The sequence below is a fragment of the Brassica napus genome, chromosome A1 (assembly GCF_020379485.1).
Source record: "Brassica napus cultivar Da-Ae chromosome A1, Da-Ae, whole genome shotgun sequence".
In the NCBI taxonomy this organism is placed as follows: domain Eukaryota; kingdom Viridiplantae; phylum Streptophyta; class Magnoliopsida; order Brassicales; family Brassicaceae; genus Brassica; species Brassica napus.
In genome coordinates this window covers 22,766,645-22,792,740 of record NC_063434.1, presented here as the reverse complement: position 1 = coordinate 22,792,740, position 26,096 = coordinate 22,766,645, and the positions used below count along the sequence as shown (strand labels likewise).

The 26,096-nt window shown below is 32.3% G+C and overlaps 3 protein-coding genes and 2 long non-coding RNA genes across 9 annotated transcripts; 3 read left to right on the top strand and 2 right to left on the bottom strand.

Annotated features, from left to right (window-relative positions):
• Positions 1-164: 164 nt before the first annotated feature.
• LOC106379319 lies at positions 165-1,104 on the bottom strand. 2 transcript variants are annotated; one of them, XR_001275970.3, is made up of 3 exons: positions 850-1,104; positions 588-729; positions 165-363 (listed from the first exon to the last, which is right to left on the bottom strand). It is a non-coding gene; the product is annotated as an uncharacterized LOC106379319 (long non-coding RNA). The 2 variants fall into 2 exon arrangements; XR_001275972.3 differs by having other exon boundaries at positions 588-720; positions 850-1,094.
• A 708-nt stretch (positions 1,105-1,812) lies between these two features.
• Positions 1,813-3,304, bottom strand: LOC125576681. 2 transcript variants are annotated; one of them, XR_007315114.1, is made up of 3 exons: positions 3,037-3,304; positions 2,233-2,953; positions 1,813-2,117 (listed from the first exon to the last, which is right to left on the bottom strand). It is a non-coding gene; the product is annotated as an uncharacterized LOC125576681 (long non-coding RNA). The 2 variants fall into 2 exon arrangements; XR_007315113.1 differs by having other exon boundaries at positions 1,813-2,953.
• Positions 3,305-8,427: 5,123 nt separating this feature from the next.
• Positions 8,428-18,109, top strand: LOC106365679 (UDP-glycosyltransferase 82A1-like). Its single transcript, XM_048737240.1, has 3 exons — positions 8,428-12,111; positions 16,220-16,836; positions 17,157-18,109. The coding sequence occupies exons 1-3, from the start codon at positions 11,604-11,606 to the stop codon at positions 17,418-17,420; spliced, it is 1,389 nt and encodes a 462-aa protein (XP_048593197.1). The 5' UTR covers positions 8,428-11,603; the 3' UTR covers positions 17,421-18,109.
• Positions 18,110-18,329: 220 nt separating this feature from the next.
• Positions 18,330-20,655, top strand: LOC106453816 (OVARIAN TUMOR DOMAIN-containing deubiquitinating enzyme 11). 2 transcript variants are annotated; one of them, XM_013896023.3, is made up of 10 exons: positions 18,330-18,519; positions 18,838-19,070; positions 19,175-19,248; positions 19,340-19,394; positions 19,491-19,565; positions 19,679-19,752; positions 19,844-19,892; positions 20,055-20,139; positions 20,229-20,285; positions 20,427-20,655. In XM_013896023.3, exons 2-10 carry the CDS (start codon positions 18,870-18,872, stop codon positions 20,468-20,470), a joined length of 714 nt encoding a protein of 237 aa, XP_013751477.1. In that variant the 5' UTR covers positions 18,330-18,519; positions 18,838-18,869; the 3' UTR covers positions 20,471-20,655. The 2 variants fall into 2 exon arrangements, with proteins under 2 accessions (XP_013751477.1, XP_013751479.1); XM_013896025.3 differs by having other exon boundaries at positions 18,356-18,519; positions 18,905-19,070.
• Positions 20,656-21,534: 879 nt separating this feature from the next.
• Positions 21,535-24,958, top strand: LOC106453826 (protein PAT1 homolog 1-like). Of its 2 annotated transcripts, none has more exons than XM_013896031.3 (5): positions 21,535-21,806; positions 22,162-22,328; positions 22,427-22,483; positions 22,594-22,669; positions 22,759-24,958. In XM_013896031.3, exons 1-5 carry the CDS (start codon positions 21,755-21,757, stop codon positions 24,732-24,734), a joined length of 2,328 nt encoding a protein of 775 aa, XP_013751485.1. In that variant the 5' UTR covers positions 21,535-21,754; the 3' UTR covers positions 24,735-24,958. The 2 variants fall into 2 exon arrangements, with proteins under 2 accessions (XP_013751485.1, XP_013751490.1); XM_013896036.3 differs by having other exon boundaries at positions 21,560-21,806; positions 22,165-22,328.
• The last annotated feature ends 1,138 nt before the right edge of the window (positions 24,959-26,096 follow it).

Here is a 26,096-nt window from a genome sequence, read left to right as displayed (position 1 = left end):
CAAAAAAGAAAATCAAACATTTTCTCACTTAATTATTCAATTTGGGTTAACCAGAGCCAATCCTCTCGTTTAGGTCATTAACAACTGCGCGTGATGAACCCTATCACATCCATTTGGTACTAATTGACTTGTTTTATGGATACAGTTCGGCAACCCTAATTCACTTTAGTGTATAATACGTTCACTTAATAACCCGAAACATAACAATCCTCAGAGTATATTCCACATAGAGAGTAATTAAGTAAAACAACTATCATCAAACATAAACTTATTTTTATTACAGCAATAATTTGCGTAAAATTGTAAACTCCGAAGTCTCAGAAGCATGCGTCCAGAACACAACAGCAGCATATGGCAGCACAACTGCCAAAAGACAAGACCATTAGTTGTCCATTTTTTATCTTTACAATTATTATGTAGAGATGCATGAGTTTATTTAAAAATAGCAACAGTTTTCGAAAACCTAAAACACACAACATTTCTTTTAGCAATGTACGTAACAGTCAATGGTTTAATTTTGAGTATTTAGCAGTAAATTGATCAACGTATTAATCTTATAAAAGTAAATTGAAAGAATACGTATATACCATCCTTTCCAAAACCCATCGCCCTTGGACTTCGTCTCCACTGCGGGCGGAGGAGGATCACTCAACATCGCATCCCTTGTCGGATAGCCTATCGGCGGGGGGCTTGTGTACGGCCCCTGTGGAGGTTTTTCCACTACAGCAGCTAAAAAGATTAGTAATTAAGTTACATAACTAATTAATGTTTATGGACTAACTGTTGCAAAATTAATACGGATATCGATATCGATCTTCAATTAAAAAATTGACTGAAGAAGAGGATTACCAGAAGATTGGTTGTGATCGGTTTGGATCATTCTACCTTAATGATAACCTGACAGGAGCTGAAGATTATGAAGAGGAGATCGAGTGTTGTGGTCTTAATATAAAGTAGACGAATATTATGAAGTCTTATAAGAAAATAGTTATCAAGGGTTGGTGATGTATATATAAAATAGCTAGAGGTTATAAAGACGCGGACGAGAAAAGCAGGTATGGACTTGGTCACATTATTGGAGTGGTTGAATTCAATTTATATATTTTAGAATCTTATATGTGTTAATAGTAGTTATATATATATACTATGGTCGGCCCGCCCTACGGGCGGAAAGTTATTAAAAAATTTATTTTATATGAATTTATAATAATTTATGAAGCATTTTAAGAAATTGTAGATCGAAAACGATATTATAATATAAACAAACAAAAAATAAATAGAATTTAGCCAATTTATAAAAAAAAAAAAAAATTCGGAGATCATGTTGTTATTTTGATTAAATATTTTTGGATTGAATGAAAGTCGGTAACCTGCATTATTCTATTGAAGAAAAGTCTAATATGAGCCTTAGTGATATGTATCTACTTGACGTTGTAGCTGCTCAAGCTCTTCCACTCCCATCCCGGCTATCTCTTCACCTAGCAAATGCCTAAAGTCAGAAGAGTTAAGTTGCTGGAGACGTGGAGTAAGCATTCACGTTTCAAGATGTGTAATGAATAACGCTATGTACTGTTGTGAATGTTGTAAGATCTCTACTCTTGATTTGAGCTTCAAGTAGTCCTCGTACTTCTCCAGTCACTTTAAAAAAAATTAAGGACAATCTTGAAGTTGGGATTAATCTTTGACAATTCATATCTATATACAGAGTGAAGGAAATACATGCAAATTTTTAGCTGATTGATTTGGATCCATTGTTGCATAACTATATCCTCTAATTCATACAAACAAATTATTAACGGAATCCCAATGTATGTCTACCAAAGTCATTGAGCATATCATTGCAAATCATCTGAAAGCCTCAGAAGTCATTCGTCATAAATACATGATTCATATCGTTCTTGTGTAAACATATTTGATGCTCAGAAGCTCAAAAGAAGAAGAAATGTATAGTCATAATTCATGACAAAAGCATCCAGATTCGGTTCATTGACATCTCATTGTCTCTCTTGGTTCTTCCTTGTGAAAAACCCATGTATGGAAAATATTTGATTACCTTTAAGAATCGTGAACGATGTCAATATCTGGAGATCAAATAACATCAAGCAAGACCACTTCGTCTGAAATTGAAAAATAGGATAAACAATATTTAGGAAAATAGCATAAACAATATCAAACTTATGTGTATTGTTTCTTAGTTTTGGTCATAGCTAAACTTATTTAAGCAGATCTGACCAGAAGATATATAAAAATGCTCCATCTTATTCACTTGCTTCGTGTCTATACTCGACTTCTCCGTTACGCTCTTCATCTCAATACCTCTGTCACTTACTATGTTGCTCTCCATCTCGTTCTCTCCGTTTCTTACTACATCGCTCTCCTTGTCGATTTCTCAGAAGTGAGAGACGATTGGTTCGGAAATAAGCCAACAAAAACAATCAAACCAGAAGGCTCCGTAAATCAGAATTATAAGGGAGAGGAAAGTTGAGAATCGATTTGGATCATCACTTGATATTTATAAAATGAATAAAGAAGAAGACTGGAGAGAGCGTGACGTTCAAACTGTTTGATTGACGCAATTAAAAAAGAAGAAGAAACAACTTGGAATTTACTGAGAAAGAGACGAAAATATGAGAAAGGGGAAAGTGTGAAGGAGACAAAATAACAAACCTATTTTTGGCAAAAATAAATCACCTTAAACTAATCCTTCATTCCCTTTATCGTACAAAAAAATAAAAAAAAATTCCAGCTCTTATAAACTCACCATGTCCGATAGCCTATCGGCTCCCATGTGAGAGCTTGAACTGCAGCAATCGACTTTGCTATCTCTCTCTTCACACTCTCCGTAACTTGTTCCATGGCTATCCATCTTGATCTGCCCGTCACTTGGTCCATCAGCTCTCTGCCGCTTGCTCCGTGCTTGCTCCACCGCTTGCCCCATCGCTTGCTAGCCTCCCTGAAATTAGCCATAACACGATCTATTAGTATGAAATAGAAGAGATACAAAGATAAGATGAGATCAAGGAGAGCAGCACTCACACATATTTATACTAAGAAATCACAGTCTTTTAGATCGAAGAAGCATTGAAGACGATGCAGTGGGGGGAGTGAATCAATGAGATTAATCACGAAGCCTTCATTCAGACCGTTTCGACTGATGTGAAGAAGTGCAAACGCATCAGGTCACCGCCGCACGAAGGGGGAAGAGGACCTTGGTTTCTTCTCCGTCGTATTAAGGTTAGCGAGAACATCACTCAGTCAGGTCCGACAGAACAACGAACTTCACAGCCCAACGCTCAACTCAGAAGACAAAGCCCACAAAAGTAACGTTTAATGAAATGCGGCGTTAGCAACCCATCGGACACGTGTCGCGCTGTCGACGCTCGACTTTCTGACATGGCATACAAGGTGTGTCTCTAAGGAGAGAGCAAACTCTATTTTATATATATATATATATATATTTTTTTTTTTTAAACAAAAAAATTTGTCAACGTTATATATATATATATATATATATATATATATATATATTATGAAGGTTCTTCCAAGTTTTTTTTTTAATCCAAATATAGTTTCTTAATTAATGAATCTAATATATTAAATTAGAGTCCTATTTTTTATCTACTTAAGTTGTCATTTAAATTTTGGACTTATTAACATTTCATTAGAAATAAATATTTACAAAATTTATTGTTAACAATTAATTGATTTTTTATATATTTATTTGATAATCCTATATTTGCTGAAGTTGTGCCTATATAATTACATAATGTGTTAAATAATAATAAATTTAAAATTTCATATACAAATCAAAATGTTAAGCAAAATAAAGCAGTGTGTATGTAATTTACTTATCATATACATTAACAAAATATCAATTTAAACAAAATGTGCATAATTTGTTAAAATTAAACAAAAACTTAATGTTTTGATAATAAAAATACAAAAAGTAAGTTATATATAAAATTAAAAAATATTTGTTCTTGGTGCGGATTAAACTCTAGTATTATATCATATGATCCAACGGGAGACATGATGACTGAACATGATGCTATGTTTGAAAACTAATGTGTTATGAAATTTAATGTGTTTGTGTTTATGATTATTTAATTTGTGGTTATTATTTCATAACTATACATACTTTCGTCGAAACTACTCTACACAAATTATGAAATAGTATGGTGTTTTAATACTTGTATTTGATATTTTCATCAAATATGAATAATTCTCTTAGTATATATTGACATTTATGTCTGAAACAACCAAAAAATGTACTAACGACGCCGTGTTTGAACAATAAACACCTAACTCATTAATTTACCAAATTTTGCTATGGTCCTTAAAATTACGCGTAAACTGTTTGAAATTTCTAAAATATTAAAGATTCGGTTTTCACTTGTAAATTTGAAGTTATACGTTAACTAGAGCATTAGGTCTTTGAAAATGAAAGAATATTCTCTAAAACATTATAATCTTTAATTTTCTCAAAAAGAAAAAAAACATTATAATCTTTAATGCTACGTACTAGAGCTCAATTTTGATTTCGCGACAGAAAACTATGAAAATTATATATAGGTTATCATTCATTGAGATGGTTGAGATATCACTGTTAGGTATACTTAACTTTTTTCAATAAATTTTTTATTTATTTGAAAGCCCTCTAAATAAGTGCGTATTAGTTAAGAATCTAAGGTGGCGTAGGCTTAAAGGATATAATGCCTCAATTTCAAAATAAGGAGACGATGTGATATCATTTTGAAGAGAACGTGTAGAAGTGTATATAGTATTGGACCACTAGGGCACTTATCTTGAAGATTCGCGCCTTTCTTGACATTTTTGGTGCTGTAATTCTTGATCTACATGTAACAATACCACTGCTTCATATTGTCCCCTATTTTCTTTGCGTTCTTTTAAAAACTGACAAACTGTTCCTGAATTTAGTTCACATTTTATTTTATGGTATTGATAAGAAATTTGTAGAGAAAACAGACAAACAGACGCATCATCTATTTATGATGGATTCGTCGAAAGTTGAGACACTAATCGATGACTTTCTTGCTTCTTTTAAATTTATCCCTTCGTTTCATTAACTATTTTCACACTGATTAAAAAATTAATTAAAATATATTTATGTTAGTAATAAATACATTTATTTAACTAATGTGTCTTTTAGATAAATAAAATTAATTTAAGATCAAACCATTTTGTAATTAAATATTAAATTTAAATATGTATAAAATGTATTGGAAATCTATAATAACATTCTTTGTGGAACTCGAGTTAGAAGGAAGAGTTTTCACTGGGATATTTCAAATTATTGAGAACTTCACCTAATTATATATCTCTAACTGTTTTTAAAGGCTTTATCTCAAACTATTTTATTTTCCATATTTCAGAATCCTCAACAATTTAAGATATCCATCTAATAAAATATTATATTTTACTTTCTTATATATGTGAAATATCCAAATGAGAATCTCTTTCGTGAAAATGTCCTTAAAATTTAAAACTAAATGGAACAAAATTTTAAAACTAAATTCGATGGCTCCTAACTACAGAACCCTTTTATCTTTTTTGGTGGCTACACATTAATATATGATTATGAGTCATATGTAAATGTTTACTTTTGAAATTCGATCGACGCATGTACCCCTTTTAGACTGTTAAAATTTAAAACTAAATGGAACAAGAAAAAACTAATTAATGGCATCTGTGAAAGAAAAAAAAAGTCGAGAGTTTCAAAAGTAGATGAGTTAACAGTGTGGTCAACCAGGCATAGAATAAATTATCTATTTTCTTTACCACAATACTAATACTTTGGGATACATGTTGTAGTGTTTGTGAATACGATTATAAAAGAAGATATGATAATCTCTACGAATAGCGTTCGGACAGTTTGGATGGACGAAATTCCGATCTTTTAAATTGAATACATGATCGGGTTCTTACAGTAGATATCGGTATAGACTTTGTAAGGAAACACCAGGATATAGGATTGAGTTTGTTCCAATATCGGACTCTTTCAAAACATATTAGTTTCGTGCTACCGCTACGTACCTAACACTTTGATTCGTTCAGATGTATATATATATATATTAACAGTGAAAACCATTTCTTAATTTTGAGCACAACATTTACTTTACACATAATACTTCATGTTTTTCTCATCGAATATACGAGCAGATTCATATGAATATAAATCGAGATGGAACGGTCCTTAAAACCCACCGCGTGAAACCTTTAAAGAATTCAGAAATCGGGAATCAACAGGGGCAAGCAGATCAATCTTCTACTATATATGAATCTCCTTCTTATTTCAAAAAAAAAAACGAATCTCCTTCTTCAACGGATTTCCAACTCTTAATCCAGCTAATCAACTCTTAATCTTCGTACTTTTAATTATTAACTAGAGATTTTTTCCGCGCTTCGCGCGGATTATGTCTTATAAATTTATTTTATTTATAATATTATTTGTTAATTTTTTTCTTTTATATTAACTTCTTGTTTTTCCAATGTTAGTTTTTCTTAATTTAAATTTATATGTTAATAATTTTTCATTTTTTTGTTGTAGATGGAGAATTATATTTTTTATTGATGGTTTTTTGTATGTGATAGTGACATAAACTTTTTGAAATTTTAAAATAATATTATATATAGTACGATTAACACATTAAAGAAGAGAAACATATTCAGACACATTTTACACAGGTTTTATATGCATAATTTTAAACATTATATATGTATATATTATAAGTCTGAAACATGTAAATGCTTTCTAAAGCTAAATACTTGTTCTGAGTTTACATAACTTATCGAAAGTTTTATCTCTTTTTAAATTCAAATCACAGAAAAAATATAAAAAAGTCAGTATAGATAGGTTTTTTGGGCTTTTAAATCAACACTGAAAAATTACATGAATCAGATAACAACAGTTTTGTAAACAACTGGATAAAATTTGACCGAGCCAAAGATTTTCACACAATATGTTCTTTCTTCTTCAAATTGCGAAGAGCCTATAGGCACAAGAAAAAAATCATAATTTTTGTTTTCAGTTATATAACATTTTTTCTCCTTTACACACGGAGTTTATTACACTGCTATAAGCAATGTAGAACTCTATTCATATAAGATTCACATCTATGCATTTTGACAAAGAAGAATTTTAGCCATCTTTAGTTTCGGAATGTACCAACTTCAGTCATATACACTATATTTTCTCTATGATTCAAAACTTATAATTTTAATATATGTGCAGATTTCCATGTGAAAAGGCACGCACGCCATCTATCATTCAACCTATTACTTTTTCCAAAGTAAACACTATAATCCTCGTTTGGTTAGCTCCACAAACTAATCTCTTTAGATCAGTTTATCAAAAAATATGGATACTAATGTCAGAAAAGAATATAAACACTATCAACAATACATATTGGCACAAGAATATTTGGTTCAAGGAACATATTCCACGTAATGTGTTTATATCATGGCTGGCTTTGCGGAGAAGACTGCCAACCAAGGATCGCTTGAGGCGTTGGGGATTAAATGTCTCAGGAACGTGCGCCCTTTGTAATCTGGAAATAGAGACTCACCATCATCTCTTCTTTGAGTGCTCTTTCTCTCGCTTGATATGGGAGCCTTTTGCTGCTGAAGTTTGGATTTCTCCTCCGGCTGATCTACACTCTGTTGCAGCCTAGATCAATCAACCTCGCGTCAACGTAGATGCACATGCTACTCCAGTCATCAAGCTCTACTTTCAGTCATGTCTCCTCACCTTCATCAGTCATCCTTGCCTCTTTCGACCGTATGATGCGTGACCATCTCCTCTCTTACCCGGTAAGTTCTTCTTTCTCATCTTCTCTACTTCTTTTTATATTTCTTGTATAAGACTTCCTTAAGGCTTTTTTTACCTTGAGTTGTTGTTGGTTGTTTTTGTTTCCTTGCTGTAATAAGTTGTTTAAAAACAACAGTGTAACCTTTTAGAAAATAATAATCTTAACATCTTACCAAAAAAAAAACAACAAATATTGACTTATTTATGTGAATATATATTTTATTTTAAATCATTATAGTGGACGAATAAAACACCATAATTTGTACAACAAATTTTCTTAGATTCACCTCATCATACTCACCATTTTACCATTTTAATTACATAATTTTACATGAGCTTCTTCATCCTTCCCGGTTATTTTCTCTTTATTTATAACTACAATATAATGTTATAAATTATATATATTATAAATTAATAATTTATTTACCCTTAAAGTCTAACTATTAAAATATAACATAATTCAATATAGATATATGATTCTATTAATAAATTAGCAGTTACAAATTTGAAATTTCTAGAAATATCAAAAGTTGTATGTTAGTTAATTATTTTCTAAATGATATTTATTTTTAATTCTTTTTAGATGAGAATATTTTGGCTGAGGTGGATAGTCTCAAAAGCCTTGAATTTAGTCCCTTTTATATAGTAGGATTAATATAAGCTATATTCTATCAATTAATATGCAGAACATTAACTAGTTTTGCTTGTTGTTCTCACAAGTTTTGGTTATTGACCTAACATCTGCCTTTAAGTCATGGCATGTTATAATTCATGAGTACGTAATCACATCCCATGCACGGCTGTCTTTTATCATGTGCAATTAAAGAATTCATGATTTTCATTCAAAATATGTATGTCAGGAATCAGGAAGGAAATGAGATCCAGAAATTTGGTTTTAAAACTCGGATATCTACTAAATTTAAGAAAGTAACAGAATCAAAACACATGTTATTCAATATAATCCAACCAATGGTAGTTCGGTGAAAATCTTTTGGGACTCGGCGTATATCCGTATCGGTCCTTAGTTCGATTCTGAGAATTAAATTATGGTTACTTAGTCATTCTGAATTTAGACATCGTGGCTTAGATGGCTAATATTTGTAACATGCGGCCAGTTTACCTCTGATATTGAACAGAAAATACTTAAACTTGAGTCAGACATGATGGTACATTTTCGGGTTAATCCACTTTAAAACACTAAGTGTGTTCTTTGTTAACCGTCTGGATAGTTGATAGGATTATCAAGAAAATATAATCTAAAACTGATCCAGCAAATTATATTTCGAATTGATTATAATGTGAGATCTTGTCAACATAAATGGCTAGTGTAGTCATCATCCACTCATTATTAATTTACAATTGAAGTCATAAATGATAAAACTTAATCCTTTGATATTTTAAATACGTATATTAAATTGAACATATCTAACTAGCTATTTTTAAAGATTTGTTAACACGTCAAACATATTTTTGTTAAACAATTCGAGCATACAAATAATGTGAGACTAAATCCTCAACTTTCATTTCATATTATGTAAAGACATGCACAGTACAACTTTATATTTTCTTTGATATTTGATTAAATAGTTTTGTAAATCAAAATAATTAGGAAGATTCGATATATAGTTTGAGATCTTTTTGGATCGCTGGTATCAACATGCCTTCTACGATCTATGTTTATAGAGCATTGATGACCTCATGCGTCTGATATATTGATTTCACTTAATGTTTTATATCGATTTAGTGCATGAATTCCATTTCATACAAATACTTATTTTCAATGTAGGCACCGCTTTTTTTCTTCTATTGGCAGCTACGGCATGCAGCCACCGGAAACGGGAAACATGTCGATACAAAGATTTATTAATAATATGCTCAACTAATATGACCACTGTACAAGTGAAGGCTCAACAACTGGAATACTAACTTTAAAAAAATAACTCTTTTAAAAAAAAAGGAAACATTTTTCTTGAATAAGTGGACTGCAAAAGCTTCCTTAGAAACTATTGTTTACGAGTCTTCCTTTCTAAATAATTACATACTAGATTTTGACCCGCCCTTTCTAAGCGCGGATTTATTTTTTGAATTTAATAATTTTAATATAAATTTTTATATAAGATATTTTATAAGTTTGGTCATATTATTCGGAACCGAACAATCAACCCGTACCAAATTGAAAAAATGAAACCAAACTTGAACTAAAATTTATAAATAACTGAACATATCATATATATCTAGAACCAAGATAAATAGATACCTGAATTTTTAAAATACAAATTATATACCTACAAATATTAATTATATGTAATTTCTAAATAACCAAATATCTTAAATATACTATTTATAAGCTGAATTATCCAATAAAAACAAATTACTCAAACATTTTTTTCAAATATTAAAAAAATATCTTAATAAGTCCTCAACATTCAGTCTAATTTTCCACTAAAAGGAACCAAAACACCAATAAGTGGTATCCCAAACCAATAAACGCAGTCACCATATATAATATAGTTGCAATTTAACAAAAATCCATTATTTAAAATCCTTTAAAATCTAAAACTCATATTAACTCGTGAATCTATACCAGATGACATGGTAAAAATCTAAAATAACATGAAACTATTTTTCAAATTTTGATTAAATTTCTCATATAAATTTTACTAAGATATAAAAAATTGAATAAACTACATTTTTTATGTTATACATTCTAGTTTATAGGTTTTATAATGACTATTTAAGATTAAATTTTTGAGTTTTAGAAATAAAATTATTATTAAGTTGAGTATAGTTGAGTTGCCTATAAATGTTAAAAATAAATAATATATTTTATTTAAACATAAAAAACATTCTAAAAATGCTATAATTTCCTGAGAAAATATTTATACAAAACCCTTTCTCCTAATAAACCCAGTTGTAAAAGATTTTCATCACAAAAATAACCTAGGAAGGTTTTCAAAGAAAAAGCTATAATTTTGAAATATAATTAAGCTTGTTGTTGTACTGTGAAATATTTCTCTAATCGTAATTGGAAGTTAATATGTTTTGACCGTCAAATGGTATCATGTTTTTAACTTTCTGTTAACCATACTTGCATCATGTTGTTATATTAGTTTGGGTCATAAAACATTTATGAATTAAAAGTATGGTATTGTTCAGACTTTAATTACCAATAAATCTAAATGTTTTTATAGTAACTGCTTTTGTTAAAAAAAAATGATTGTGGGTTGTATGATTATTAAACCTGTTATAAAATAATCTATTTTTTTAATAGATCTAGTGGCACAAAACTAATATTCCAAGGAAAAATAGGGGTAAAATATATCAATGATTTTGAATTAATAATATTGATGTATAAATCTTTGGTGTATTATAGTAAGTTGAGTATTAAATAAGAACATTGTTATTTTATAGTTAGAGAAATATAAGATAATTGATTAGTGTATAGTTAGGGAAATATAAGGTGAGACCAAAAATATAGTTAAGTTTAGTGAATAGGTCCAACAACCTTTCATAAATAGATTTTTTGGGATTCCTTCCCTTTTAATAGTATATATATATTATACTAAAACTATGAGAACACACCTCATTTTATGGGAAGTCGACTGATATATTTTGCATGCAAATGTACAGATTGGTCCAGTCAACTAACACATGCATGGTGTGCAATAAAACTAAATTAATAATCTTCTAAATCGCATTTCATCTTCCTTTTTATAATAACCCGAATTCAAATAACTTAGGCACTATATATCAATTATCAAAACTCCAAAAATATATGAAGAAAAGATCAAAATTCGAAGGAAGGAAAGAAAAAGATATGAAAGAAACACAAAAGCCAAAGATAATATTCATCCCTTACCCGGCGCAAGGCCATGTCACCCCGATGCTCCACCTCGCATCGGCCTTCCTCAGCCGTGGCTTCTCCCCTGTGGTTATGACTCCCGAGTCTATTCACCGTCGGATCTCGACGACTAACGATGATCTTGGAATCACGTTCCTGGCCATATCTGACGGTCAAGAACGTCCGGATGCACCTCCCTCGGACTTCTTCTCCGTAGAGAGGTCGATGGAGAACATCATGCCGTCTCAACTCGAACGGATCCTACTAAAAGAAGACGTGGGTGTTGCTTGTGTTGTAGTCGATTTATTGGCTTCGTGGGCTATAAGAGTGGCTGATCGGTGTGGTGTTCCTGTCGCCGGGTTCTGGCCGGTGATGTTCGCTGCTTACCGTATGATTGAAGCCATACCGGAGCTCGTACGGACAGGCATAGTTTCCCGAAAAGGTAATTTGAATTGTTATATTTTCTTAATACAACAGCTAACTCACATATATTCCTTTTTGAGACATGCCAAATAAATGATAGTTAATCACTTATATATATACACTGATACACATATACTATTTTATATGTGTTTCGATATTGGGACCATATGGTATAGTAAACCAAATTTTATTATGAACTCGTTATAAAGAATGATATCATGGTCATTGGTTGTCCACTATTGTTGACGTTCAATATAGGTTTGCTTATATGTATATGATTACCTAGAAATGCAATCATTAATGCGAACAAAGTAAAGTGAAAGTCATACGAATTTGTTTTTTTTTATAATTATTACTCCACAAAATCACATGATATTTATAAGCGCCCAAGACGCATCGTTGTCGAGTAATAACGTCCTTCTGCATATATAAGGATTCAGGAGCCAAATGAATTTGTAGAACACGTTAGGTAACGTCTTTTTACCAAAAGAAAACATACACAAACACAACCTGAATATATAAATGCGTTTAAGTAATAGCACATGTTGTAGGTTATGCATAGGTACGTTTCAGTGAAGATGAAGAATGTATCAGTTTCAAAAAAAAAAGATGAAGAATGTACGTATCGCATAAACAATCCCTTATATATTAATTGAGAAACATTTGAAAAGATGTAACCTCAATTTTGTATTAATTAAAAGAGGCCCCAATGCATAGGTGGCACTCAATTAGGTAGTCAATTACATTCAATTGAAAAATAAGTAGGTCCACATTCGATTTGTATATGTTGTTAGATACATAAGTTGGTCAAACAATATGATATAATGATATGATATGATATTTTCTTTCCTTAAATAAAACCTACGGAATTACCATAAATGACTAATATATATATGACAATTAATGAGTTTAATAATAAAGATTTGATAACAATGTATATCTCCTTCATCATTTTTTGTTTAATTTTATATTATTAAAATAAATTAAACAATCAAATTACCTATAAATATAAAATTTAGATTTTTTCGTATATGTTATATTTTAAATTTTTAAAAACGACAATAAATGACTAAAACTATTAAAATTATTATGTTAAAAATTAATGATCAATGGTTTAACATTTTTATTATAAGAAGATACACATGATTTTAAAACCATATGAGTAAAAAATATCATTTAATAATATATATATATATATATATATATATATATTAAACACTATATACCATAAGATTACATAAATATTTTAATATTAAAACTTTCAATGAATTTTCAAGAACATTTATAAATTATAAACTTATTAAAGATTTCAGATTGAAAATTTTGTTATCGATGATTTAAATATTTTGTTATAAAACGATATGAACGATCATAGAACCGTATGATTATAAATTCTTATTTAATAAATAACTATACAAAATATACTATTTCTAGAAAAATAGGTTGGTCCATGTTAACTTATATTACACTTTTTATTAAACTAACTATCGAATTGATAAATAACGTACCAAAAAATGTTTTGCACTTTCCTTAAATAAAAGCTACGAAATTACCTAATATGATTAACGTATATGTGAAAATTAATTATAATGAATAATAAATATTTGATAACAATTTTTGTATCTTAGTTCTTTTTTTAATTTTATATTATTAAAATATATTTAAAAATCACATTAAATATATAATAAAAACATTTTTAATTTTTCTTATATGTTTTATTTTGAATTTTTCAAAACGTCTATAAATTATTAGAAATTTGAAGATCCCCACTCTGAAAATTTTGTGATCAATAGATTATTTTTTTTGTCATAATAAGTTACAAATGATCATAAAATTGTATTAATATGAACTTTTATTTAATATTATAAGAAGATACACATTATTTTAAAACCATATGAGTAAAAAATATCATTTAATAATAAAACATATATATATATATAGATTATACTATATACCATAAGATTACATAAATATTTTAATATTAAAACTTTCAATGAATTTTCAAAAACATTTATAAATTATAAACTTATTAAAGATTTCACATTGAAAATTTTGTTATCGATGATTTAAATATTCAGTTATAAAATGATATGAATGATCATAGAACTGTATGATTATAAATTCTCATTTAATAAATGACTATATAAAACATACTATTCTTAGAAAAATAGGTTGGTCCATCTTGACTTACATTATATTTTTTATTAAACTAACTATCGAATTGATAAATAATCTACCAAATTTTTTTTTGCACTTTCCTTAATTAGAAGCTACGAAATAACCTAATATGATTAACGTATATATGAAAATTAATTATTATGAATAATAAATATTTGATAACAATTTTGGTATCTTAGTTCTTTTTTTTTAATTTTATATTATTGAAAGATATTAAAAATCACATTAAATATATAATAAAAACATTTATATTTTTTCTTATATGTTATATTTGAATTTTTCAAAACGTCTATATATTATTAGAAATTTGAATATTCCCACTCTGAAAATTTTGTGATCAATAGATTATTTTTTTGTTATAATAAGTTACAAATGATTTATGAATTTTTTATTTAATAAATATTCAAACTAAATAATATATATATATATATATATATAAACACTAATGATTTAAAGCAACAAGATTGTCTGATCAATTTAGTCGTCCAGTTGAAATCTTTCAAAAGTATGTGAAAGACTAAAGTCAAAGTAAATATGGATTTAGAATAGTAGTTATATTTTACTAACCAAATACCGAAAAAACCGAACCGAACCGAAACCAACCCGATATCCGGATTGAACACCCGTAATCCAAATGAAGCCATACTATTGTTTCATTCTCCAAAATATAATAAAAATAATAACTTAATCCCGCGCAAGGCGCGGGTCTTATCCTAGTACTATATTATATTCCTAATATTTTGAATTGAATTTTCCGCATACAAATCAACTACGTAAAACATGCATATAGTTTCTTATTTTCTTATAAATATAGTATCTAATATCTATAGTTGATGTAATATATTATATTCCTAATATTTTGAATTAAATATTCCCACCAGTGCACCAATCAATTAATGTTTTCATGTGGCATTGCCATGTTGATTGAATCACAATCTGCAGATGGACGTTATTAATCCTTGTATATGCAGATGGACGTTATTATATCTTGTTGGATATAACGTGTTTCAAAATATATTTTAAGAAGAAACAACATTTCCACTGCTAAACATTCTAAGTATTTTAATTAGAAGATGTAGGAAAGATGGAGACAGATTATATTTTCTTGACACATGCATGGTTAGCGATAATTTATTTTATTTTAGTTAAATATTAAATTTAAATAAATAACTAAAATATAATAACATATTAATATTATGTATATTGCAATTCTATTTAAGAACTCCATCAATATATTAATATATAGTGTTATTAAAAAAAAATTACATAGATGCAGAGTTACCAAGTTGATTGACATAGTCTTAGTTGAGTTTGTATGTTGATGATAAAAAAAATTAATATATACTCCCTCCGTTTTTTAATATAAGTCGTTGTAGAGAAATTTTTTTGTTCCAAATTATATGTCGTTTTCGGTTTTCTATGTAAAATTTATTAGTAATTAATGTTGTATGACCAATGGTAATATATCTTTTATTTTTCTATTGGTTGAATTGTGGTTAGGTAAATAATTAATGATGTTTTTATTTAGAAAATATAAAAAATTAATAGTTTTCTTAATCTGCGTACATAGTTCTAAAACGACTTATATAAAAAAACGGAGGGAGTAGTATTTTTTAGAAAGTTCAGTTTAAGCTAAATTGTAGATGTTCTTTTAAAACATAGATATCAATATATAATCCTACGTGTTCTGTTAATATATTGGTGGTTCCCCGAAACTTATGTCGAACTTTTTTTTTTAATCTAGATTAGGCAATATCAAATAAATAATGACGGTAACTACGTACATTACATGCGAGTATGTAACTTTACATATACGAGAAAGATTATTTTAATTAATTATTAGTGTATATTGAATCACGCATACGTGAATACACTTTGTACCTTTTGTTTCATTTGTTCTTGGTTACTAAATGATGGTATATAATTTATTGCTGTAACATTTTATGCAGGGTTTCCTCGGCAGCCAGGAAAACCATTACTCCTACCTGAACAACCGCTCCTATCCGCCGGAGACCTATTATGGCTGATCGGAACTCCCACAGCTCAAAAAGGACGATTCAAGTTCTGGCAAAGAACGCTAGAACGAGCAAAAAGTCTCCGGTGGATCTTGGTAAACTCCTTCAAAAACGAATATGAAAGTGAAATCTTTAATCAAGATCGAAACCCTCAAATCCTTTACGTTGGTCCATTGCATGACCAAGCAGCAACAAGTGTTACAACTTTAACCAAAAGCCCTACTTTCTGGGAAGAAGACAGATCTTGCCTTGGTTGGCTCCAAGAACAGAGGCCAAACTCAGTAATCTATATCTCATTTGGAAGCTGGGTTTCTCCAATAGGAGAATCAAAGATTCGTACGTTGGCATTGGCGTTGGAAGCGTCAGGAAGACCTTTTCTTTGGGCGCTAAACCGGGCGTGGCAGGAGGGACTGCCACCAGGGTTCGTGCACAGAGTCACCATAGCGAAGAACCAAGGAAGGATTGTGCCGTGGGCCCCGCAGACCGAAGTTCTTAAAAACGACTCAGTGGGTTGTTTCATAACTCATTGTGGCTGGAACTCGACCATGGAGGTACATAAGAAAACCTAACTAAATGTCTATGAATGTCCCATATACTACTACTACATTACATGTGTAGTTATCTCCGAGACATTATAGTTTTTTTTTTCAAGCTGAGACATAGTTATATTGTGTGTTTATAGATCACATATACTACGTCTTGCGTATAGTTTATCTCCGAGACATATAGTGATATTGTGTTTCATTATAGACATATACTACCTTACATATAGTTGTAGACATATACCACGTTACATTAGCTATCTCCATAAACTCGACATTAATGATTAATGCGTATATTGATTATTTCATTGCTTGAAAAAATATAATAGGCGGTGGCAAGTTATCGGAGGCTAGTGTGTTATCCAGTAGCGGGAGACCAGTTTGTGAACTGTAAATACATCGTGGATGTGTGGAAGATCGGGGTGAGAATGAGTGGTTTCGGAGAGAGGGAGGTTGGAGATGGACTGAGGAAAGTTATGGAGGATGAAGAGATAGGTGAAAGATTGAAGAAGCTGAGAGATAAAGCAATGGGGAATGAAGCACGTTTGTATTCGGACAAAATGTTTACTCTATTTAAGGATGAGATAAAGTGACATGTTTCAATTTAATCTAATGTCTTTTTTGCCATTGTGTGCCGCTTCCATAAGACCACAAATACAGTGAGACAAAATACATTGGTTTTATGTGAAATATTATAAAAATTGTCACTCAAAATTTAAACTAAGCATAAAAACTTCATTAATGATATTATATTGTATTTGTCATATACTAATCTTAACAACCAGTTTTTTTTTTTTTCTCTGAATATTTACCATTTCATATATCATAAGAGCGTTTTTACAACAGCAAGAACAACATAACATACCAACAAAAGACCAGATCTAGATCAATCACAAGAGTGCCTAAAAAGAAACACCACTAAACAGAAACCGAGCAAAAAATCCCAGATAACCAAAAGGGAAAGCTAGTGACCACGTACGATTGAAATAGATCCCACAACACCACACTCTGCGCTATACAATAAGCCCCCAAAATCATCATCCTATCAACCTTTTCCAATTTCCAATCAGGAATGTACTGGAGATAAGATAGAATTTTCCTAGAAATCCACCTGAAAGAAGGCCAAACTGGTGGTCTAGTTACTGCTCCAACCAACTCTTTGGATTCTGCTGCAAAGACAATTTTTGAAAAATGGAGGCTACTCATGCTTTCTATTGCCCACAACCAAATTCTTTCCTGAGCCTCCATCACAGATAGAACATTAGTAAAGGAGTTACGGCTATGCATAAGAACAACCCCTTTATCATCTCTAAGCAACCACGCTGCTCCACAGATATGATTCTTTTTGTCCCATTCAACTCCTACTCACCAGTTCTTAGCTTATACAATTGGTCTTCTTATTTGGTATTTAATTAAAAAGTTCATTTCGTATTGTAAATATCATTAGTTTTTATTTTATTTAACCAGCTGCCACCTCACAAACTCTATATAAACAAAAGTTTTGACTTTTTCTTTGACCGCCAAAGAAGACGAATTGACAAAATCACGAAGAAAAACGAATCCTTTTTTGTTTCTTCTGCACAGAATCTTCATTTTAGCTTCTTCCTCTGCTTCTCTCTCTTTCTCTTCCCTCTTGATTTGGGTGAAATTGAGCTGAGTATATATCTGTCCGCCTAGGTTTCTCTTTTTTTGGTAACTATCTGAATTTTCGTTCACTGTTTTAGGGGTTTCAATCAAGATCGCTGCTTTGGTGCTAATTTGGATTTGGGTAGTTGAATGAGTGTGATCTTCGCTTTGGGTTCATCTAATTACGTGCGATTGAGTGGGAAAGTATCATCCTTTGTTACGGATTGTAAACATTTAAGGTTGAATCTTAACATGATTTGGTTGGTGGGTTTTGGGTTTAGATCCATTCGCAAGCTTTTGAGCTCTTAAAGATATAGTTTTTTTGTTACACTCCTCAAGAAAGCTCTTAAGCATATATACTCTCTCTGTGTCTTGCTTTCCTAGGTTTGTGTTTTTAGTGTAGAATCCAATCTACCATGGATTATGAACACAATACGAATCCATTTGCAAGGGCAAGTGGAAGTGGAAGTACAAGTGCGAGTTCAAGCTCCAGTTTTAGTAGCGGCGTGGCGGATACAGATGATGACCAAACCATTGCGCGTATGTTAGCTGAAGATGAGAGCTTAAGAAGAGAGGGCATGCTTGGGAAGAGACTCTCTCATTTAGATTCTATCCCTGTATGATAATAAAAAGCTTCTTCTTTTTTTTTATCCACTAATAATACTTCATAAAAATAAGCTTGAATGAATCTGTTGATGAGCTTTTACTTTGTATTTGGCAGCACACTCCTCGGATTAACACTAAAATACCCGATATAAATGATGCAACATTAGACCATGACCTCCTCTCTGTGAGGTTCTTGTTCTTCTTATCAACATTTGCTTGCTTTTATGTCTTTTCCTTTCATTTTTGATTGATTAGGCATCTCTCCTTCTGTTTTCTTCAGGTTGGCCACATATGGGTTAGCTGAACTACAGATGGAGGGGGATGGGAATTGCCAGGTACGCCTGATTCTGAATGAACATCTATATAGAACTTGTTTGGACTCTTCAAAAGAATATTCATCATATGTGTTGTGTTATATACTTGATTGCCAGTTCCGAGCTCTGGCAGACCAGCTTTTTGGCAATCCAGATTACCATAAGCATGTAAGGAAGCATATTGTAAAGCAGGTACTGTCCGAGAACTCCTCTAAACTTGATTTCTCTCTAACTTAATTGCCCACATACTACTACTTAGTTGTTAATACTTCCATTATTCTGACTTGGCATGTGCACTCTTACAGTTGAAAGAGCAACGAAAGTTATACGAAGGATATGTGCCGATGAAATACAGACACTACACCAGGAAGATGAAGAAGTTAGTCAATCTTTTGTCTTTGCTTTTGTTCCTTTAAAAACTATTCTCTGATTCATTCTTTCTTTGTCAATGAATTTTGGAATGGGAATAGACCGGGTGAATGGGGAGATCACGTCACTCTTCAAGCTGCTGCTGATTGTGTAAGTTTTTTTCTTTAAAAAAATATATCATGTTTTGAGTTTACTGCAAGACTAGATCACTTTTATAAATACATACCAGACTTTATGTCTTCTATTGAGCAACTTGCATCTTGCAAATTTCACACCTTTTTACTTGAATGACTGACTCGAGCATTACTGTAGTTCGAAGCCAAGATCTGCTTACTCACATCATTTCGGGAACAATCGTACATCGAGATACTTCCTCATAACAAGAACCCTCTTCGTGGTACAAACTCTCTCTTTGTGTCTGCCTTGAAGCTCTCTTTGTCAGCCTTACTCGGTCCTTCTTAAATGAATCTTTTTCCTCTTCTGCAGAGGCTTGGCTTAGCTTCTGGAGCGAAGTGCATTATAATTCTCTATACTCTAGTGGAGGTAAACAAAAAAAACTCAAGTCTCTTCCATAGCATCTGCTTTGTTTTAAAAGTAATTTATCATCATCACTAGTTATCTCCAAACAGCTTCTCAGAATCTCAATCTCATATTTTCCTAAACTAGTAGTTCTTGGTCTTGCAGATGTTCCCACAAGAAAACCTAGGAGGAAACACTGGCTCTTCTAGGATTGGATCCAGATTCGTATAATCCATACATGCATGTATGTATTCTTTCTTCAGATTGTTGTGTAAACTTTGTATTTACATCACTCTATGTTAACATGTTTTATCATTGGTTCCCACTCATCACTTTCATTGTAAAAAGAACAAGTAAAGGTAGTGTGTTTGTTATTTATTTAATCTTTGACATATTTTTTTCCCTAAGTTAAATTGAAAATTCTTGATCATTTAACGAAAGACAACTAAGTAACAGCAAATAAGATTAAAGAAGGGGGACCACGATGAGATCAATTTGAACGGACCGGATGAAGTGCATTCACATGGAGTCATGGACCAAATAACGTGTGATGTATATTCTTGATTTTTAAAATTTTTATATTTGGTTGAGTTTCAAACAAGTAATTAAAGCAATGGCTCTTAGAGCACAAGAATAAAAGAATCAAATGGGATCGAACAGAAAGCATCATTTGCTTTTACTAATCTAAAGCATCATTTCTAGAGAGAATCAAAGTGGTAATGTGCTCTCTATATAATGCAGTTTTGTGGTCGTGCATGAGTGGTTTCTCTCTTAGTATGTGCTTAACTATTGATTCCATTATTGAATTGTGCTCTCGTGTGTTGAAGTTAGATTAGATTATTACCCTCTAGTAAAACTGTCATTTAACATGGTGAATCATGTTAAACATGAATGAAAATACATGAGTGATGATGAAAAAAACGATTAAAATCACGATTTTGAAAAAGAAAACTTCAAAGAATTCACAATTGAACAAATATTTTTAAAATGTGTATACCAACTTCTTAAATATTTGAAAATCCATATTTTCCAAAAAAAAATCAAGTAAATATGTGATTTTTTTATGTAATTTATTATATGTAAACATCAATATATGGAAATCAAAATTAAAAATCAAGAGATATGTTTCTAAAACAGAAAAATGACATTGATTACATACTTGTAAATTTTGAGAAAAACCAAGAAATCAATTAGGTAAGTTGGATTTATGTATATTTTTCACCATTTAATGATACACATTTAAGACTAGTTTATAAATAAACAGAATTGGGGAAGTGAAATAAACTGTAAAAAACAAAAATAAAAAGGGCCTCCCATCCCATCGCTTACTTCTTCTTCTCCTCCTTCATTCTCTCTCTCGCGGAGAGAGAGATCTTTCCTTGCAAGTTCACTTGCGTTGCGTGTGTGTGTCCCTTGGAAATTGAAAACCCTATCTAGCTCTCTCATTCTTTTTAGTTTGTCGAAAGCCTCTTCTTCTCTTCTAATCGTCGATCATGGAGAGATCCGATTCCAGGGATTTATACAACTTTGCTCGCGCTTCCTCAGGTCTCTCTCTCTCGGATGTTTCTTTCTTCTCCTTTTGTGCTATTAGCTGATCCGCTTTTGTCTATTGCTTGTGAGGAAAAATACACAGAAAGGGAGGATATTTATATGCTAAAAAAAACATATTTAGTTATGTTCTGTATGGTTCTAAGTCACTGTTGTTGTTCCTGTTGCTCTAATTGCATGAATGCTAAAAAAAAAAACTTACTTTTCAAGATTTGATTTTGTTTTGTGATGTTAGTGTTATCGCTTTGATTTAAAGTCTTGATTTTTAATGGTCCGCATGGCAGAGCTTGTACTTGTGTGTGTTGTTGTAACATTGGTTGCTGAAACTGGCTGTGTTTGTTTGTATCTGCAGCAGATCAGAATAGTTCGGTCTTTGACGCGTCTCAGTATGATTTCTTTGGGAAAAATCTTGACGAAATGTCACTGGGAGGTTTAGACGACGATGAAGTGATCGCTCCTGTTCTTGGACATCCTGGTGCTGATGCTGATGATGAGTATCACTTGTTTGATAAAGCAGAGGTAATGTTGTTGCTCTCTTGAAGCTACCATCTTGATATTAGATGTATTAAAAATGGTTGAAGATGTTTTACTGATACCTACATGCTGATGATTTCCAGGCTGGAGGTTTTGGATCATTATCTGACATGGATGATCTTGCCACTACTTTTGCAAAGGTTAGCATGACTACCATGCCATGGTCATGCACATACCTGTTGCATGTTTCGAATTGTTGTCAGTATTTTTGAATCCATCTGTTCGCTCTCTTTTTTTTTCTTTTTTGTAGCTAAACAGAGTTGTTACCGGACCTAAACACCCTGGAGTTATTGGTGACAGAGGTTCAGGATCCTTTTCAAGAGAGAGTGAGTTTAATTCTTGGGTCATTTTAAGTTGGAGATTCTGTATTTGCTTGTCTCAGACATCAAATGATCCTCTCTCACTTTATCTTTAGGTTCTTCTGCTACCGATTGGACACACGATGCAGAGCTCACAAGCTGGTTGGACGAACGAGATCAAGAGGCTAATAGATGGTCCTCACAGTCACAATCATCTGCTCAACCTTTGTACAGAACATCCTCCTATCCTCAGCGTCCACCGCAGCTACAACACCACAATAGTGAACCAATAATTTTACCAGAATCAGCTTTCACTTCCTTTCCTCCGCCTGGTAGCAGATCTCAGCAGACTTCACTTGGAAATCTCCAACGTGCTCCTTCTCTTCCTGGTGGTTCTCAGTTCAATTTCACTGCACCTTCCCCGCTGTCAAGTTCTCATCTTTCAGGATTGCCGCAGTGGCCTCAGTACAGTGGTAATTTGACTAGACATGCCTCGTGTGGCCCCACGCTTGGTAACATGGCGCAACCTCATTGGTTCACTGATCCTGGTCTTCTGCAACAACAGCACCAACAGTTGCCTCCTCGGAATGATCTTTTGGCACAGCACATGATGGCCCTCCAGCAGAGACAATCGTATGCTCAACTTGCGGCGATACAGTCCCAACTGTATAGTTCCTATCCTTCACCATCATCACGTAAAGTCCCTTTCGGTGTTGGTGACGTTAGGGAACAACACAAACACAAGTCATCATCTCACAGAAGTCGAAAGAACAAAGGCATCTCCCAACAGGCATCATCGGACGCAGCTAGTCAGAAGAGTGAAAGTGGATTGCAGTTTAGATCAAAATACATGACTTCTGAAGAAATAGAGAGTATACTCAAGATGAAGCACTCTAATTCGCACAGCAATGATCCTTACGTCAATGACTATTACCACCAAGCTCGCCTTGCCAAGAAGTCTAGAGCAACAATCTCACACTTCTACCCTTCTCAGCTGAAGGATCACCAGCCTCGGTCTCGTAATAGTTCTGAACAGCATCAACAAGTTCATGTAGATGCTCTTGGAAAGATTACACTTCCTTATATTCGCAGGCCACGTGCGTTGCTAGAAGTTGACTCTTCCCCTGGCTCTGCTGATCAGAAAGGCTCAGGAAAACATTTGGAGCAGGAACCTCTTGTGGCAGCTAGGGTTACAATTGAAGATGCCCTTGGAGTTCTTATTGACATAGTTGACATTGACAGGCATCTCCAGTCCACAAGGCCTCAGGAAGGAGGTGCTCTTGTCAAGAGAAAGCGGCAGATTCTCCTAGAGGGATTAGCCACAGCACTCCAACTTGCTGATCCGTTCAGCAAAACCAATCAGACTGCTAAGGATGATGTTGTCTTTCTCCGTATAGCGACTCTTCCGAAGGGCAGGAAAATGCTTACAAAGTACATACAGCTTCTGGTTCCTGGCACTGAGATTGCTCGAGTTGTCTGCATGGCTATATTCCGCCACTTGAGATTTTTATTCGGCGGCTTGCCTTCAGATGGTTTAGCAGCAGAGACAGTTGTGAGTCTTGCCAAAGCAGTCACGGTCTGCGTCCAAGCCATGGACCTCCGAGCGCTGAGCGCTTGCCTTGCAGCTGTAGTGTGTTCCTCAGAGCAGCCGCCTCTGCGTCCTATTGGAAGCTCTGCTGGAGATGGTGCTTCAGTTGTTTTGATATCTCTTCTCGAGAGAGCTGCTGAGGTTGTGGTGGTGGTTCCTCCTCGAGTCAATCATGATGGTCTGTGGAGAGCGTCATTTGATGAGTTCTTCAACCTTCTTACCAAATACTGCAGGAGCAAGTATGAGACGATCCGCAGCCAGAACCAAGGGAGTGCAGCTGATGTTTTGGAGGTGGCGATAAAGAGGGAAATGCCTGCTGAGCTTTTACGAGCGAGCATCCGTCACACCAGTGACGACCAGAGGAACTATTTGTTGAACTTTGGCCGTAAACCGTCGGCTATTATTAGTGAGTCGGCGTCGCATGCAAGGGGTGGGCAGATCAACTCTGAATCTGTGAGGGGTTTATCAAAAAGAGAGAGAGAAGTGATAACTCTGAATCTGTGAGGGGTGTATGTGTGGACTCAGGAGCCAAACTTGTAAGTAACCTGGTGGTGTAGGAATCTTTTCACAAGGGTTTCTTTTACTTTGAACTCTTTTCTTATTATAATGGTGGACAAATGCAAACACTGCGTGGTTGTGTATTAATGATAATGGGAAAGAATGTGAAAGATGGTGTAGGTTATGGGAAGACGATATGTCTTCTCCTAGGGGAGCCATATTTTGATGCTCTTTACGTTGAAAACTCCAACATTGTTAGGGAACAAAATAGGGGTGTTTGTGTACAGAATCATGATGAGCAGGTTTAAGTTCTGGAAGCAGTTGGGAAAGGGAGTTAGAAGCTTGTTATCTGACATTGTTTCTGTAGTCGTGTAATAATAATCACAACACACAAAAACCCGCTTTTGAAAACTATTGGATCCATCTCTTTCTTTCTTTACCTCTTGCATCTCTCGGTGGTTGTTTCAAGATTTCATTTTCTGTGTTCTTTTTTGTGGAGGAGTTGAGACTACAACACTAAATATAGAGCTGGTTTACTAGTTCTTACTAGATTCTTTGGTATTGACAGAATCTTGAAACTACCGTCTTATAATTGACTAGAGGCGGAACCCCCGCGCAAGCGCCGGGAACGTAGACAATGATAGATGAGATTTCTTTAACATTCGAAGAGTGTCTCAGATCCTTAGAGAGAAACGGTTCCAATTCTACAGATTTTGTTGTTTTGAGTACAATTCTACAAAATTTGTGTATGTTTTAGCCTTTTAGGTGTTTTCAAACATTTTGAAGATTATAAACACCTAAAATTCATCAAAAGATTACAGGAAAATTCCAAATACTCCAACTAAATTTTCTTAAACTTTTTAATATCCGATTTTTTTCGCTATCTAGTTTAATATTCCAACTAAATATTTTACTCAATTTATTACACAATTTCTTTTTAAAATGTGCCCTTTTTAATATCCAATTTTTTTTTTTTTTTTAATTAAAAATACTTATAAGTTTGAATGAAATTTAAAAAATCTCCAAATTCTAAGAAAAAATATCATAAATTTCTAATTTTATTTTTAAGATTTAGGAAACAAAGTAAATAAATTATGGTAAAAATAATTGTTTTTAAAAAAAATATTTTTGAAGGAAAAAAAAAATATTTTTTAATTTTAGAAAACAAACTAAATTCAATATTTAAAACTTAAAAATTTATTACAAATTTAATATTATACAAAATTTAGTTATTTTTTTCTCAAACACCAAAACAAAAAATTCTGAGCTTTTTTTGTAAATTTTAGAGATTTGTTTTAAATATTGTTTGAAACTTACTGATATTTTTATTAAAATAAACAAAGTTTGGGTATTAAAATAAGCACAAGC